General features: G+C 43.0%; 2 protein-coding genes across 2 annotated transcripts in view; one reads left to right on the top strand and one right to left on the bottom strand.

The window, feature by feature from the left end:
* Window positions 1-7,168, top strand: part of LOC115107652 (gamma-aminobutyric acid receptor subunit rho-1-like) — a 33,460-nt gene extending 26,292 nt beyond the window's left edge. The window contains exons 6-10 of the mRNA XM_029631132.2: window positions 1,934-2,016; window positions 2,149-2,289; window positions 2,685-2,837; window positions 3,016-3,212; window positions 3,345-7,168. Coding sequence (XP_029486992.1) covers window positions 1,934-2,016; window positions 2,149-2,289; window positions 2,685-2,837; window positions 3,016-3,212; window positions 3,345-3,638 — 868 coding nt within the window. The 3' untranslated portion in view covers window positions 3,639-7,168. The remainder of the gene's footprint in view (window positions 1-1,933; window positions 2,017-2,148; window positions 2,290-2,684; window positions 2,838-3,015; window positions 3,213-3,344) is intronic.
* Window positions 7,169-13,137: 5,969 nt separating this feature from the next.
* LOC115107651 (proline-rich nuclear receptor coactivator 1-like) lies at window positions 13,138-18,094 on the bottom strand. Its single transcript, XM_029631131.2, has 2 exons — window positions 17,472-18,094; window positions 13,138-14,748 (listed from the first exon to the last, which is right to left on the bottom strand). The coding sequence occupies exons 1-2, from the start codon at window positions 17,808-17,810 to the stop codon at window positions 14,272-14,274; spliced, it is 816 nt and encodes a 271-aa protein (XP_029486991.2). The 5' UTR covers window positions 17,811-18,094; the 3' UTR covers window positions 13,138-14,271.
* Window positions 18,095-18,675: the final 581 nt, after the last annotated feature.

Raw genomic sequence — 18,675 nt, 5'->3', positions numbered from 1 at the left:
TGTGTTCTTGGGCACAGGGACTATGGTGGTCTGCTTGAAGCATGTTGGTATTACAGACTCAATCAGGGACATGTTGAAAATGTCAGTGAAGACACCTGCCAGTTGGTTAGCACATGCCTGGAGCACACGTCCTGGTAATCCATCTGGCCCTGCAGCCTTGTGTATGTTGACCTGTTTAAAGGTCTTACTCACATCAGCTACGGAGAGCATGATCACACAGTCGTCCAGAACAGCTGATGCTCTCATGCATGCCTCAGTGTTGCTTGCCTCGAAGCGAGCATAGAAGTGATTTAGCTCGTCTGGTAGGCTCGTGTCACTGGGCAGCTCGCGGCTGTGCTTCCCTTTGTAGTCTGTAATAGTTTGCAAGCCCTGCCACATCCGACGAGCGTCGGAGCCTGTGTAGTATGATTCAATCTTAGCCCTGTATTGAAGCTTTGCCTGTCAAAATAAATATTTGTTCAGCACTTTTGAAATGTACAGAGACAGATTTCAGAACATGGGCTGTTCTTATAGTATTCTCCCTGTATACCAAGTCAGAACTGTAGGATAAATAAAGGGGGCATATAAGCAGACAATGAAAGCTCTTACAATATTTGATGATTACATTTCTGTAAAACAGGTTATATGCTACATGTGCACCACCAAGTCAGAACAGTAGGCTAAATTATGAGGGGGGAAAGGGACTAAATTATTATGGTGAGGCACATGGGCTACAAACAGCTTACTACACAACATACACTTAGTATTACATTCTTAGCTACAGTATACATATCTCCCTGGCATATTACATAATTTATGCAGAAACTTTCAAGACATACAGGTCATAGCTCTAGAAAGAGGCCAGAGTTCCCGACTTGGAATTCCGAGTTGGATGACCGTTCAAAATGTATTTTCCCAGCCGGAGAGTGTTTTTTTTCCAGAGTTCCCAGTTGTCTTGAACTCACGGAAGTCTGAGATTTACCAGTTCCGAGTTTCCAGTTGTTTTGAATGTGGCAGAAGTCACACTGGATTGTATTCAACCTTTTATGGCCCATGGTGTTGAATGCTTATAATTGTAAGCTTGGAAAAGAGACCTTAACCCAGACTTAGACCCAACACCCACTCCACTGAATAGCAGGCTAGTCATTCCTTTGCAACGCTTGCAGTTAGCCACGGATTCCTTCCAAACAACTCATTGTTGAATTTGTGATTTCAAACTTGTTGTGTAATGGCCAATGAGCAATGATACGTTTTATCTATCATTTCTCTTCATAATTTCTGTTTATATGAGAAGGAATGAAAAGGATTTGCCAGTAGATTGTCGACATGATTCAGGATGACTGCTAGCTTGCTAGCTAAGATTTTGAAAGTATGATATAACCTGATTTGACGTAATTTTATCTCTGGCCAATTACCTTGAGCCTTGGATGGGCACTTCTAATGTAAATCTATGGCCGCACCCAAGGGGCTTGAATTTTCGAGCTCTACCCATAGATTTTGCGGCAACGTAGAGTCCCAATGAGTGACAGAACACTGAGCCAATCATGGCGCAACTAGAGAACATAACCAACCCCTACGCTCCGTATTTCCGTGCCTGCCCCACCACCACAGAAAGCACTGAGCTAGGCTGAAACACCTGCATTTTGGAGGTGCCTTACTCAGGAATGCAAATAAGAGACCATGTTTATATGCGGCTTTATTAACATTTTTTTTTACATTGTTTGCAAACTGCGTATTAATGGCAAAATAACATGCAGGTGGGGCTCAAAACAGATGGGGCCCTGAATGACGGGTCGCCACTCGCTCTGTGTATTGCTTGACCAATAGACTACTATAATGTCAACTCCTTGCCAATGTTTGGCATGACAATGAATGACAATGACTGCAATGGAGCTGGCAAAAGCACAAACAGATCTGGGTATACTCAACTGTCTGTGTTGTTGTTCTCATGCAGGGTGACGGTGACATCCATGTGCAGTATGGACCTGAGTCGCTTCCCTCTGGACACACAGACCTGCTCCCTGGAGATCGAGAGCTGTGAGTCTCTGCTCTAATGATGTCACTTCCCTTTTGACTCTTTCTCTTCTGTCACATTCAAATCATAATAAAATGTACCTATTCATAGACTTGTTTCAAGTGGTGAAGACTGAACAGCATGTCTCTTATCAGATGCGTACACAGATGACGACCTGATGCTCTACTGGAAGAAAGGGAACAATTCCCTGAGTACCGACGAAAGGATCTCCCTCTCCCAGTTCCTCATCCAGGAGTTCCATACCACCAGCAAAAAATCCTTCTACAGCAGCACAGGTACGGCACTGAAGACTGACACAACACATGCTGTTCACTGTGATTTATCAAGGTTGTGTTTCTGTAATGCTAATGTAATGCAGGCAGTGCAATGTACACTATAAACTTGGATTAGCTAACACAACGTGCCATTGGAACACAGGAGTGATGGTTGCTGATAATGGGCCTCTGTACGCCTATGTAGATATTCCATAAACAATCAGCCGTTTCCAGCTACAATAGTCATTTACAACATTAACAATGTCTACACTGTATTTCTGATCAATTTGATGTTATTTTAATGGACAAAAATGTGCTTTTCTTTCAAAAACATGGACATGTCTAAGTGACCCAAACTTTTGAATGGTAGTGGATATAACTAAACATATGTAATAATCTGATCCTCTTCTCTCCAGGCTGGTACAACCGTCTGTACATCAACTTCACCCTGCGACGCCACATCTTCTTCTTCCTGCTGCAGACCTACTTCCCTGCCACTCTGATGGTCATGTTGTCCTGGGTGTCTTTCTGGATCGACCGCCGGGCCGTACCGGCCAGGGTTCCTCTGGGTGAGTTAGCCCTTAGTAGTTCAGGATCTTGTTTGAAGCTCATTATGATTCTGTCTTTGACTGTACTCATGTTTCATTATTACAAAGTCTCTAATATTCTACCTTCAGTAGAATATCCTGCTGTGTCCCTAAGTTTGAACCTTTCTGATCAGACGTTGTGTGTTGTACTGTGCTCCAGGTATCACCACGGTGCTCACCATGTCCACCATCATCACTGGAGTCAACGCCTCCATGCCCAGGGTTTCCTACATCAAAGCTGTGGACATTTACCTCTGGGTCAGTTTTGTGTTTGTGTTCCTATCGGTGATAGAGTACGCTGCAGTGAACTACCTGTCTACGGTGCAAGAACGGAAGGAAAGAAAGCTACGAGAAAGGGTAAGTGCCATTATAACATTCCATGGATCCAAATAGTCTGTTTCTCAGCCTGTAAAAGATGCTCTGGGAAGGAGTTTTTGATTTCAAATGTGGGTACTGTAGCTCGGTATCTAATCCAGTGTCTGTCTGCAGCTGCCCTGCACCTGTGGCATGACCCACCCAGGCATGATGGGTAGCTACAGCGAGGATGATGTCAACAACACTGGGAACTATGGCGGTGAGTCGATGGAGAACGGCGCTGCAATGCAGCAAAGGATGATGGTCCATCTGGACTTTGAGGAGAACGACCAGATCACAGGACACGTGGGCTCCAGCGCTTACAGCAGCATGTGGATTGACACCCACGCCATAGACAAGTATTCCCGGGTCATCTTCCCTGGGTCCTATATTCTGTTCAACATCATCTACTGGTCCTGCTACCTCTAACACTGCACAGAATGGGATGGAGGTAGACATACCCACAGAACTAGAATGAATTCTATTCATTCTAATGAGTTATATTAATTATATTATTTTTCTACGAAAATACCCAGGGTGTATGCACCTGGAAAGGAACCACAACTCTGATGATGTGATGATGCAAAATGCTAAACCATGGTACCTGGATTTCTGTACCTGAGATATAGAGGGCATGCCATGCACAGCACACAGACTCAAGCACAGCAGTTATTGTCATTTTGAAAACCTATATGTTGGTGTTTTATATGTCCGGGGAAGTAATGAGTTCACGTAATGATTCATAAGTAATGGGCTGGCTTGTATCCACATTGAGAATTGCAAAACTGTCATTTAGTTGAGTTGTCATTGCCAATATAAACTCAGCAAAAAAAGAAACTTCCTCTCACTGTTATTTTCAGCAAACTAAACATATGTAAATATGTGTATGAACATAAGATTCAACAACTGAGACATAAACTGAACAAGTTCCACAGACATATGACTAACAGAAATGAAATAATGTGTCCGTGAACAAAGGGGGTGTAACGGCCGTTGGTGGAAGAAGGTGAGGACCAAAGTGCAGCGTGGTACGTGTTCGTCATTTATTAAATAGAACTGAACACTAAATATAAAGTAACAAAAAGAACAACCGAAACAGCTCCGTCAGGTGCAAAACAGAAAGCAACTACCCACAAAACCCATATGGGCAAGAGCTACCTAAGTATGGTTCTCAATCAGAGACAACGACAGACAGCTGTCCCTGATTGAGAACCATACCCGGCCAAAAACAGAGATATACAAAAACATAGAAAAAAGAACATAGAATGCCCACCCTAGTCACACCCTGGCCTAACCAAAATAGAGAATAAAAACCTCTCTATGGCCAGGGCGTGACAGGGGGGGTCAAAATCAAAAGTAAGTCAGTATCTGGTGTGGCCACCAGCTGCATTAAGTACTGCAGTGCATCTCCTCCACATGGACTGCACCAGATTTGTCAGTTCTTACTGTGAGATGTTACCTCACTCTTCCACCAAGGCACCTGCAAGTTCCTGGACATTTCTGGGGGGAATGGCCCTAGCCCTCACCCTCCGATTCAACAGATCCCAGACGTGCTCAATGGGATTGAGATCCGGGCTCTTCGCTGGCCATGGCAGAACACTGACATTCCTGTCTTGCAGGAAATCACGCACAGAACAAGCAGTATGGCTAGTGGCATTGTCATGCTTGAGGGTCATGTCAGGAGGAGCCTGCAGGAAGGATACCACATGAGGGAGGAGGATGTCTTCCCTGTAACGCACAGCGTTGAGATTGCCTGCAATGACAAGCTCAGTCCGATGATGCTGTGGCACACCGCCCCAGACCATGACGGACACTCCTCCTCGAAATCGATCCCGCTCCAGAGTACAGGCCTCGGTGTAACGCTCATTCCTTTGACAATAAACGCGAATCCGACCATCACCCCTGGTGAGACAAAACCGCGACTCGTCAGTGAAGAGCACTTTTTGCCAGTCCTGTCTGGTTCAGCGACGGTGGGTTTGTGCCCATAGGAGACGTTGTTGCCGGTAATGTCTGGTGAGGACCTGCCTTACAACAGGCCTACAAGCCCTCAGTCCAGCCTCTCTCAGCCTATTGCGGACAGTCTGAGCACTGATGGAGAAATTGTGCGTTCCTGGTGTACATCGGGCAGTTGTTGTTGCCATCCTGTACCTGTCCCGCAGGTGTGATGTTCGGATGTACCGATCCTGTGCAGGTGTTGTTACACGTGGTCTGCCACTGCGAGGACGATCAGCTGTCTGTCCTGTCTCCCTGTAGGGCTGTCTTAGGCATCTCACAGTATGGACATTGCAATTTATTGCCCTGGCCACATCTGCAGTCCTCATGCCTCCTTGTAGCATGCCTGAGGCACATTCATGCAGATGAGCAGGGACCCTGGGCATCTTTCTTTTGGTGTTTTTCAGAGTCAGTAGAAAGGCCTCTTTTTAGTGTCCTATGTTTTCATAACTGACCTTAATTGCCTACCGTCTGTAAGCTGTTAGTGTCTTAACGACCGTTCCACAGGTGCATGTTCATTAATTGTTTATGGTTCATTGAACAAGCAGTGTTTAAACCCTTTACAATGAAGATCTGTAAAGTTATTTGGATTTTTACGAATTATCTTTGAAAGACAGGGTCCTGGAAAAGGGACGTTTCTTTTTTTGCTGAGTTTAAGATGCTATATTGGATTGTTGGAAGATACATTTTTTCAAAGCCTATGAGAACTAATGCAAAAGTCACACTACAGTAGAATAACGCATTCCCTAAAAATCTTAACATTACATTTGATCATCGTCATCATGCAGAGCTATCCATTATGTTAGTCATTATCAATCAAAGTTTATTGGTTGCGTACACAGATTTGCAGGTGCTATGGCAGGTGCAGTGAAATGCTTATGTTACTAGCTCCAATCGTGCAGAATGATGTCTCGCAGATACAATAAAATACACAAATAAGAAAAATAATCCAAACAAGAATTCATAAAATAACAATCCAAGGAGATACAGTATATTACAGTGAGCATTATGTTAAAGGTCACTCGAAAGCATCAATAATTGTACTTTTGTGAGCCCGTATGTAACGGTCGTTGTTGGTGGAAGAAGGTGAGGACCAATGCGCAGCGTGGTAAGTGTCCATATTTTTAATAAAGAAATTGAACACAACAAAAACAACAAAGTGAACGAACGAAACTGAAACAGTTCTGTCTGGTAAAGAATACAAACACTCAACAGAAAATAATCACCCACAAATCAAGGGTGAAAACAGGCTGCCTAAGTATGGTTCTCAATCAGGGACAACGATTGACAGCTGCCTCTGATTGAGAACCATACCAGGCCAAAACCCAGAAATACCAACTCATAGAAAAATAAACATAGACAACCCACCCAACTCACGCCCTGAACATACTAAAACAAAGACATAACAAAAGAACTAAGGTCAGAATGTGACACAGTGTATAGGTCCCTCAGGTTGATTAAGTTAGGGAACAAAGCTATACCAAATACTTTCTGTACCAATAAGTACATTTTTGTGCAGTTTTTATGATATCAGATATACAGTAGCATCCAGAATTGCATGTATTGGCAAATGTGAAATGTAATGTAATGTACATCAAAACAAATGGTGTCCAAATGGTTATTTCAAACTGTGCTACAATGTCGGGATCATTTTGTGTATTGTGGTTTCAAATGGACCATTACACCTATTTTTATTGTGTCCCCCCTTCTCTGGGTATGCTTGAATATGTATTGAATAACTACTTAATAACAGTACTTGTACAGTATTTTAGCATAAATCTGTCAACTGATGAAAAAAAAAAATTCTTCTTACATTATGTCCTGCATTACTGCCAGTTTCTGACCACCCTTCCCATGTATTTTAGTGTTTGATTCAACATGTGTGACAGGTAAATGGGCTATTGACATGATGATTTTGTAACTCAGTTTCTGAAACAATAAGTAATTGATTAAAATGTTTTCTTCTATTTGCTCTTCACGAATTCTGTACATTGTTCTTACATTTAATTAATAGGCTTCCGTCCAGATATGATAATGACTGTTTCATTCACATGCAATGAAATGTAATGGATGAATAGACTGAAGAAAACCCCCCAGATTATGAGCATCAGTAGACTTTTATCAGATTTATTATTAAATTCCCTGAATGGAGAATATATAAACCTTCCTTTCCAATACATGTAGGCTTATCTAATTCAACATTGCTATGACATTTGTTTGCAATTAAGCCTAATTTCAACCGAAGCCTGAAAAGGTACACTACCGTAGAAAAGTTTGGGGTCACTTAGAAATGTACTTGTTTTTTAAAGTAAAGAACATTTTTTGTCCATTAGAATAACATCAAATGGATCAGAAATACATTGTAGACATTGTTAATGTTGTAAATGACTATTGTAGCTGGAAACGGATGATTTTTAATGGAATATCTACATAGTGTACATGTGTTAGCTAATCCAAGTTTATCATTTTAAAACCCTTTTGCAATTTTGTTAGCACAGCTGAAAACGGTAGTGCTGATTAAAGAAGCAATAAAACTGGCCTTCTTTAGACTAGTTGAGTATCTGGAGCATCAGCATTTGTGGGTTCGATAACAGGCTCAAAATGGCCAGAAACAATTAACTTTCTTTTGGAACTCGTCAGTCTGTTCTTGTTCTGAGAAATGAAGGCTATTCCATGCGAGAAATTGCCAAGAAACTGAAGATCTCATACAACGCTGTATAATACTCCCTTCACAGAACAGCGCAAACTGTCTCTAACCAGAATAGAAAGAGGAGTGGGAGGCCCCGGTGTACAACTGAGCAAGAGGACATGTACATTCGAGTGTCTAGTTTGAGAAACAGACGGCTCTCTTGTCCTCAACTGGCAGCTTCATTAAATAGTACCCGCAAAACACCAGTCTCAACGTCAACAGTGAAAAGGCAACTCCGGGATGCCGGCCTTCAGATTCAGAGACACACACAATAAGCCTTTGTGAAAAATGATTGAATACTACGTTATGGTTTTATGTTGTCTCTTTTTATGCTGCACTAAAATTTCTCAAAAAGGATTTACTGAACTTACCTGGAGGGGGGGAAAAAAATCATATTTGCATGTCATGGAGTAGACTACATGTTTCCTTTAACAACAACATATATTTCTCATTTGTTTCAGGTGTATGATGAAGACGTACCAGCAGCTACAGTGTATTCCTCTGTGTGGTTTAGAGCATCTGAGCCAATGTAAAAGTATGGGTGGATTCCAGGTACAATAAAATACACATTGCCAAAGTCTGTGGAACAAGTGGAGATAACTATCAAATTTATTTAGTTCTACGTTACAGCATTAAAGTTCTTTGCATAACAAGAATGTTGCTTCCTAGTTCTTCTGATGACCACAAGAGGGCCTGTGGAAAGCACAAGGAGGAATGCAGGAGACTTTGAGAACCTCTTCATTTGTAGCGAATTCGGTCCCCAAAGTCTTGCCGTTTACCTCATACAACCGCTGCAGGGTGAGATTCTGCAGTACGTTGTAAAAGGCATTCCTTGCAAACTACAGTGTAACCTTGAAAAATAGTGTGCAAAACTGTCAAGGCAAAGGGTGGCTACTTTGAAGAATCTCAAATATAAAATACACTGCTCAAAAAAATAAAGGGAACACTAAAATAACACATCCTAGATCTGAATGAATGAAATATTCTTATTAAATACTTTTTTCTTTACATAGTTGAATGTGCTGACAACAAAATCACACAAAAATGATCAATGGAAATCAAATGTATCAACCCATGGAGGTCTGGATTTGGAGTCACACTCAAAATTAAAGTGGAAAACCACACTACAGGCTGATCCAACTTTGCTGTAATGTCCTTAAAACAAGTCAAAATGAGGCTCAGTAGTGTGTGTGGCCTCCATGTGCCTGTATGACCTCCCTACAACGCCTGGGCATGCTCCTGATGAGGTGGCGGATGGTCTCCTGAGGGATCTCCTCCCAGACCTGGACTAAAGCATCCGCCAACTCCTGGACAGTCTGTGGTGCAATGTGGCGTTGGTGGATGGAGCGAGACATGATGTCTCAGATGTGCTCAATTGGATTCAGGTCTGGGGAACGGGCAGGCCAGTCCATAGCATCAATGCCTTCCTCTTGCAGGAACTGCTGACACACTCCAGCCACATGAGGTCTAGCATTGTCTTGCATTAGGAGGAACCCAGGGCCAACCGCACCAGCATGTGGTCTCACAAGGGGTCTGAGGATCTCATCTCGGTACCTAATGGCAGTCAGGCTACCTCTGGCGAGCACATGGAGGGCTGTGCGGCCCCCCAAAGAAATGCCACCCCACACCATAACTGACCCACCGCCAAACCGGTCATGCTGGAGGATGTTGCAGGCAGAACGTTCTCCACGGCGTCTCCAGACTGTCACGTCTGTCACATGTGCTCAGTGTGAACTTGCTTTCATCTGTGAAGAGCACAGGGCGCCAGTGGCGAATTTGCCAATCTTGGTGTTCTCTGGCAAATGCCAAACGTCCTGCACGGTGTTGGGCTGTAAGCACAACCCCCACCTGTGGATGTCGGGCCCTCATACCACCCTCATGGAGTCTGTTTCTGACCGTTTGAGCAGACACATGCACATTTGTGGCCTGCTGGAGGTCATTTTGCAGGGCTCTGGCAGTGCTCCTCCTGCTCTTCCTTGCACAAAGGCGGAGGTAGCGGTCCTGCTGCTGGGTTGTTGCCCTCCTAGGGACTCCTCCACGTCTCCTGATGTACTGGCCTGTCTCCTGGTAGCGCCTCCATGCTCTGGACACTACGCTGACAGACACAGCACACCTTCTTGCCACAGCTCGCATTGATGTGCCATCCTGGATGAGCTGCACTACCTGAGCCACTTGTGTGGGTTGTAGACTCCGTCTCATGGTACCACTAGAGTGAAAGCACCGCCAGCATTCAAAAGTGACCAAAACATCAGCCAGGAAGCATAGGAACTGAGATGTGGTCTGTGGTTATCACCTCCAGAACCACTCCTTTATTTGAGGTGTCTTGCTAATTGCCTATAATTTCCACCTGTTGTCTATTCCATTTGCACAACAGCATGTGAAATTTATTGTCAATCAGTGTTGCTTCCTAAGGGGACAGTTTGATTTCACAGAGGTGTGATTGACTTGGAGTTACATTGTGTTGTTTAAGTGTACCCTTTATTTTTTTGAGCAGTGTATATTTTGATTTGTTCAACACGTTTTTGGTTACTACATGATTCCATATGTGTTATTTCATAGTTTTGATGTCTTCACTATTATTCTACAATGTAGAACATAGTAAAAATAAAGAAAAACCCTGGTACTGTACGTGTTAATGTTAACTGGGCTCGGTGGGCTGTCCTTCACCGTGGATTCTCCAGGCTGTCTCTGCACAAAGAGGTTACTGTAGGCGAGCTTAGCAGCATCCAACGCTTTGACTCCTTCCAGGGGTAGGCTGCTGGAACTGGAAAATAATAAGTGCCAAAATGTTGGTGTTTACCCATCAATTATTGGGAATATATTTAGAGTGTGCGACTATCATTGTATGTATTTGTACACAAGTTTACTATTGTTGGTCCGCATAAATCATGCTTTTCACTGGAAATGAAACCAGACGTTGGCCTTTAGAGTTATGCTGTTGGTTTATTCTGAGAGTAGGCCAGGGGAACATCAGCTGTATCTTAAATGTTGTAACTGGCCTGACTGCCTGGCAGTGACTGCAGCCTGAAATAGCACTCTGCATGCAGCTAGGGCCCCCAGTACAGAGTTCAACAGGGCTGTTACCAGAGAATGGAATGTTAATTTTTCTACCATAAGCCACCTCGAATGTTGTTTTGGAGAATTTGGCAGTACATCCAACTGGCGTCATAACCGCAGACCACGTGTAACCACACTAGCCCTGGACCTCCACATCCTGATTCTTCACCTGCTGGATAGTGGGAAGGCTGAGGAGTATTTCTGCCTGTAAAAAGGCCTTTTGTGGGGACAAACTCATTCTGATTGGCTGGACCTGGCTGCCAAGTGGGTGTGCCTATGCCCTCTGAGGCCTATCCATGGATGTACCTTTTTTGTTGTTCTTAAAACAAGATCAGCTTTAAAAATATATTTATATTTCTTTTCTCTTTCATGAGATACAGTTGTTTGCATTATTTCTTGTTTTGTTATGGTTTTTGTTGTTTAAAAAAATATTATGCTATGTTTATTTTTAAACTGGAATAATATCATACGTTTACATCTACATTATAGAGTCGGAAGTTTACATACACCTTAGCCAAATCAATTTCAACTCCGTTTTTCACAATTCCTGACATTTAATCCAAGTAAAGATTCCCTGCCTTAGGTCAGTTAGGATCAGCACTTTATTTTAAGAATGTGAAATGTCAGAATAATAGTAGAGAGAATTATTTATTTCAGCTTGAATTTCTTTCATCACATTCCCAGTGGGTCAGACGTTTACATACACTCAATTAGTATTTTGTAGCATTGCCTTTAAATTGTTTAACTTGGGTCAAACATTTCAGGTAGCCTTCCACAAGCTTCCCACAATAAGTTGGGGGAATATTGGCCCATTCCTCCTGACAGAGCTGGTGTAACTGAGTCAGGTTTGTAGGCCTCCTTGCTCGCACACGCTTTTTCAGTTCTGCCCACAAATTTTCTATAGGATTGAGGTCAGGGATTTGTGATGGCCACTCCAATACCTTGACTTTGTTGTCCTTAAGCCCTTTTGCAACAACTTTGGAAGTATGCTTGGGGTCATTGTCCATTTGGAAGACCCATTTGAGACCAAGCTTTAACTTCCTGATTGATGTCTCGAGATGTTGCTTCAATATATCCACAAGTTTTCTTCCTCGTGATGCCTTCTATTTTGTGAATTTCACCAGTCCCTCCTGCAGCAAAGCATCCCCACAACATGATGCTGCCACCCCCATGCTTCACGGTTGAGATGGTGTTCTTCGGCTTGTAAGCCTCCCCCTTTTCCCTCCAAACATAATGGTCATTATGGCCAGTTATATTTTGTTTCATTAGACCAGAGGACATTTCTCCAAAAAGTACGATCTTTGTCCCCATGTGCAGTTCCAAACCGTAGTCCGACTTTTTTATGGCGGTTTTGGAGCAGTGGCTTCTTCCTTGCTGAGCGGCCTTTCAGGTTATGTCGATATAGGACTCGTTTTTCTGTGGATATAGATACATTTGTACCTGTTTCCTCAAGCATCTTCACAAGGTCCTTTGCTGTTGTTCTGGGATTGATTTGCACTTTTCATACCCTAGTACGTTAATCTCTAGGAGACAGAACGCGTCTCCTTCCTGAGCGGTATGACGGCTGCGTGGTCCCATGGTGTTTATACTTGTATACTATTGTTAGTACAGATGAACGCGGTACCTTCAGGCGTTTGGAAATTGCCTTGATGACAGCTTTGCACACTATTGGCATTCTATCAACCAGCTTTGAGGTAGTCACCTGGAATGCATTTTAATTAACAGGCGTGCCTTGTTAAAAGTTAGTTTGTGGAATGTATTTCCTTCTTAATGCTTTTGAGCCAAGCCGTTGTGTTGTGACAAGCTATACAGTACATTCGATGAGAGCTGGACCCATGGCTATACCCCTGCCCAGTCATGTGAAATCCATAGATTAGGGGCCCAATTCATTTTTCAATTGACTGATTGATTTCCTTATATGAACTATAAAACTCAAGTCAAATCTTTGAAATTGGGTTTATATTTTTGTTCGGTATAGTGTTACAGGTTAATTTTTCACTGTTGTGTAAGTTATTTATCCACAACCACGACAATCAATGCTGTAACTTGAGTACTAGTTCCCTGATGTTGTATAATGTTGTTCGATTACTAAACCAATAAACGTGTGGGGAGACTGACAGGCATTGTGAAGTCTGTGACATCTTAGCATTTTCAACTTGTGAGGGCAAATGGTAACAGACAGAAAACATGTAAGGGGTAGCCAATATTTTAATTTCAATTTAGATATGAAATGCATCATAAAATTTAAATTCTAATTGCAAAGAGAGAGTATTGCTTTAAGATGTATACACATTTAGTCACTGGACTTAACTTTTTGAACATTTGCAAAAAACAAAATTCAATCTTTGGTACAGTAATACAATTTCATTTTTGTGTGACACGGAGTGAAGGAACAAGAACTAGCAGCTGCCTAGCTCTAGAGGGAAGGGGTCAAATGTGTGTTACATAATAATAAAGACCATGTCATTCATCTTTCTTCCGGTAAACATTCTCAGCGCTTTAGATGGAACAACACTGGTGATCAGGGGGCCAATGAAAGGAAAAACAAAAAACAGAAATGTGTCAGTGCTGGAGAGATTCAAAACAAAGGGCACTCAGTCGGTGCTCGTGCTGAATTTGTCTGTTTCCTGCAGCGGCACAGTTGTCCTCGTCATCAGAGGGGGAATTTTTGATTTTGAGACTCACATTTGTCACTCCATCTTCTTGATGTCGTTCACCCAGCTGGCTCCCTTTGTCGTTGAGCCTGGGGACGAGGTTACCGTCTTCAAGACCGTCCTTCCAGAGAGTTCCCTGAAGATTGTGGGTCCTCCCTGCAGTGCATTCAAGGCAATAGCAGTCACAACTGGTGGGCTGAAGTTCACAGAACCCCAAACCTTCACACAACTATTCTTGCTTGCCATTGTGGTGACTCATGTTGGTTCAGTCAGTCTTGTGCAAATCTGTAAGATAATCTTTCTTACGTTTAATATGTCCCAATGGGCACTGCAGCCCATTATTGGAACAGTAAGTGCACCAGCTCAAGGTGAACATGTTTTTTAGGCTTCAGTAACAAAACTATACTTTCTGTTAAAATAACATGAAAAATATACACTTATATTACATGTTTACAGTATATACATTTACACAAGTTCATAAAAAATCCCCCCAAAAACAAGGCCGCTTGCTCAGAACACGTGAAATTGTATTACAGATCAAAAACTCATTACATTCTATTGCTGTTAAGTTATAGTTCCAGTTCTTTCAGAGTCCAAATTCTTCGGTGCCAAATTTGTCATTGATCAGGTATAGACGGATCTTTTTGATAAGATTTTCCATCCATTGAGATCATGGTTTATCTTGAACCTTCAGCAGAGACTTCAAATGAAACGTAATTTGCTCTCGGCTGTGGTCGGAATGTTGGGGGGCAGTCTCGCCGACCCAATGACTCGGTGGTTTGGGCAGGACACTTGGAGACGGGGGCTCGCTAAATTTAGCTCCAGCATAGATCTTCTCTCCGTCTTTCAGCTCATCCTCAGGTACAAGCTCAGCTGGGGATACAGTCACAATCTTGACATTGTTAACTGAGTTGAAGGGATTCTTCTCTCTACGGAGGAGCTGGAAGGGAGCAGAATTGGGCTTTGTGTGGCAGCTGTTGTCATATTTCTGTACTGAGGGAGCATTGCAAGGTGCATTAACGTGCCTGCTCCTTTGGCTCCGGGTGTTGAGATTTTGGGCAGCTTGATCGAGTCTATCGAGGTTGTGGACAGACTGGTCACCTGGTGTTGTGGCCCTCTCCACTCTCCCATTTTTTGACTTCAGCAGCTGGGAGGAAAGAGAAACAAACGTTACAGTTTCACAAGGTCTGAACCATTCTAAATGTTAATCAAATAGTTTCTACTCTGAAGAACACTTGAGCAAACATTTTAAAAATAATTTCCACTTCCATCATTTATTTTTGGTGTCAATGCGATATGTAAACATCTCAGGAACTGGCACATCGCCGGCATTGTTGAAATCCTTCATAACATTTCGTAAGATGGCGTCGGAGAAGAAGGCAGCCGTTTTATGTGCCCCCAGCCGATTGTTTTTTTGTTTGTTTATTTGCAACTTATTTTTTGTACATAATGTTGCTGCTACCATCTCTTATGACCGAAAACAACTTCTAGACATCAGGACTGCGATTACTCACCACGGACTAGCAGAATCCTTTTTTTTCTTTCATGACTCTGAGCCCGACGCGGAGGATATACGGCTTCCTCGGGAACAGGCCCCGATCCCCGTGATCTGCGTGAAGAGGAGGCCGAGAAAGAGAGGCCGAAGGTCGGGCTGCCTTCTGTAAATTCGTAGGCGATCGAATAAACCCCCACTTCCCCCCATTCTGCTAGCAAACATGCAATCTTTGGAGAATAAAATCGACGAGATACGCGGAAGATTAAACTACCAACGGGACATTAAAAACTGTAACATCTTATGCTTCACGGAGTCGTGACTGAACGACAAGAATATCAACATACAGCTGGCTGGTTATACGATGTACCAGCAAGATAGAACAGCGGTGTCTGGTAAGACAAGGTGCGGCGGACTAGGTATTTTTGTAAACAGCTGGTGCATGATATCTAAGTAAGCCTCAAGCTATTGCTCACCTGTGGTAGAGTATCTCATGATAAGCTGGAGACCACACTACCTACCGAGATAATTTTCATCTCTATTCCACCATAAGCAAACAAGAAAACACTCATACAGAGACGGCGCTCCTAGTAGCCGGGGACTTTAAATGCAGGGAAACTTAAATCCGTTTCACCAAATTTCTATCAGCATGTTAAACGTGCAACCAGAGGAAAAAAAACTCTGAACCACCTATACTCCACACAGAGATGCATACAAAGCTCTCCCTCCATTCGACAAATATGACCATAATTCTATACTCCTGATTACAAGCAAAGATTAAAGCAGGATGCACTAGTGACTAGTTTTTTTTTAAAGCAGTCAGAGGAAGCAGATGCTAAGCTACAGGACTGTTTTGCTAGCACCGACTGGAATATGCTCCGGGATTCCTCTGATGGCACCACATCAGTCATTGGCTTGATAAATAAATGCATCGATGACGTTGTCCCCACACGTACATACCCCACCCAGAAGCCATAGATTACAGGCAGCATCCGCACTGAGCTAAAGGGTAGAGCTGCCACTTTCAAGGAGCGGGACTCTAACCCGGAAGCTTATAAGAAACCCTGCTATGCCCTCCGACAGAACCATCAAACAGGCAAAACATCAATAAGGGACTAAGATCGAATCGTACTAAACCTTCTCCGACACTCGTCGGATGTCGCAGGGCTTGCAAACCATTACAGACAACAAAGGGAAGCACAGGCGAGAGCTGCCCAGTGTGGATCCTACCAGATGAGCTAAACTACTTCAATGCTGGAGTCGAGGCAAATAACACTGAAACATGCATGAGAGCACCATCTGTTCAGGACAAGTGTGTGATCACGCTCTCCGCAGCCGATGTGAGTAAGACCTTTAGCCAGGTCAACATTCACAAGGCAGCAGGGCCAGACAGATTACCAGTGTACTGCGAGCATGCACTGACCAACTGGTAAATGACTTCACTGACATTTTCAACCTGTCCCTGTTTTACTGCTGTCCCAACCTGTCCCTATTTTACTGCTGCTCTTTAATTACTTGTTACTTTTCTCTTATCTGCATTTTTTGTTTTAAACTGAATTGTTGGTTAGGGGCTCGTAAGTAAGCATTTCACTGTACGGTCTACACCTGTTGTATTCGGCGCATGTGACTAATACATTTGATTTGATAACAAGTAACCTAAATACCTGTAGCACATCTACTCAGGCCAACCTTTAATAAACATTGTTTGTACAATGTGTACCAAATTCCTATTTTTTTTGTGCATAACGTTCAATTAAACCGAAACAATGCTGTTCTGAACAACAACTTGAAAAATAGGGAGGGGGTTTGAACACTCAACATGACCACTTCCGTTTAAATGTGTTACTCATTGCTTCAAGCCACACCCACCAAAGATACCATGGTCTGTTCAAGAAAGTTCAGTTCGATTAAACGTTTGCTATGTTTACGGATTGTACTGAACAAGTTCCCCCAAACCCTTCCACATTCTTTGAGGTATGTTTGATCCGTTTGGTGGGTGTGGCTTGAAGCAATGCGTGACGTATTTAAAGGGAAGCAGCCGTGCTGACAGCGTTCTCCAACCCCGTTTTTAAAATTGTATTATTATTTTTTAAGTGGTCATTCACCCAGTGCATAGTTTCCCAAACTCGTTTTTGGCTTGTGCCCTAGTACTACACAGCGGATCCAAGTTTGGGAAACCCTGACCATTTTACAATGGCTTAACATCAATTTGTACATTTAGATGTTTTTGCACTCAACAAAGGGGGAAATTACTCCACGTTGCATAGTGCGTGTGTTTACATGGATAAATGCAGCATAATGTGTTACTAACAATGTACAAAGTAATAACCACATGTACAAACTCCCATCTACTTCACAAAATTAACTGAATAATATACCTCTTTCTTTGTCCCCTGCTTTAGATGGTGACAGGTCAGCACAGTCGCCTGGGTCCGGTGGGTTGTGAGTTCGGCACTTGGGGCTTTACAAGCTGCGACATTGTTGTTGATGTCTGCAAGCCGTGTGGGGTTGTTTCTCAGCGTTTTTTGGCGCGGTTGTTGGTGTGTCCGTTGTAACCCTGACGTTGTTGAACGCAATTTTCTCCCACCTTTCTTCAACAGTGCTTGCCTTGTTTTGCCTAGGCTTGCCCCGACGTGGTAGGAAGTCAAAATGGATGGCTTATTGTTTTCAACGTTGTCCAGATGTGGTTCAATATGTATTAGTGATTCGCCCAACATGACTTCAAAGTGGAGAGGGTAGGACACATCAACGATACTAGCTAGTTTAATTTTTTCGAAAGTGGTAAGTAGGCTAACTTTAACCAGCTAGCCAACGACGTTAGTTCACCTCACTACTACAACAATCAACAGCTAACGACGACGTTATTTAGTACGTAGATGGTTGAACTGAAGTCGGTCCTAAAACCTCGATGCAGTGGGGTTTTGATAAATTGAAGAAGAGTACACCGATGTTGATAACGTAATATTGTAACTCGAAGCACGGTCTTCGAGATGGCGTAGAAGCTATGGAAATGGCGCGGGACAACTTCCCGATTGTATTTCAGGGGAAGCTGAAACACACGCCCACTTATTTCAAAACAAAGGATAGGAGAGCAACACGGTTTTAACGCCGTACATTACGTTAATTGCTACTAGTAGCTAATAGAATAACAAAATGCCATTATATCTGGTTTATTCTGCGAAAAGGTAGCAGCAGTGAATAAATAAACCATTGGTTTCGAAAGCAGGAAATTGCAGATCTCCCATGTTCGAAATTACGTCATGTATGATGGTGTCATTCTCATGACCGGTACTTTCCACAGGGAGAGGCTATTGCCGCGTTCAAAACAACTGGGAACTCTGAAAAATACAAGGTAAATTCAGTGGACGTCAGTGATCTTCAAGTAGGACAGACGGAGCTCTAGAAAGAGGCCCGAGTTGGAAATCCGAGTTGGATGACCGTTCAAGTCGATCCTGTCGGATATCGTTTTTTTCCTAGTCCCAAATTGTTTTAAACGCACTGAAGTCCGAAGTCGAGAGTTCCCCATGAAGTCCGAAGTCGAGAGTTCCCCATGTTGCTTTCAGAACAACTGGGAACTCAGAA

The sequence above is a fragment of the Oncorhynchus nerka genome, linkage group LG24 (assembly GCF_034236695.1).
Source record: "Oncorhynchus nerka isolate Pitt River linkage group LG24, Oner_Uvic_2.0, whole genome shotgun sequence".
Taxonomy (NCBI): domain Eukaryota; kingdom Metazoa; phylum Chordata; class Actinopteri; order Salmoniformes; family Salmonidae; genus Oncorhynchus; species Oncorhynchus nerka.
Note: the sequence above shows the minus strand (reverse complement) of the source record. Positions and strands in the feature narration are given on the sequence as shown.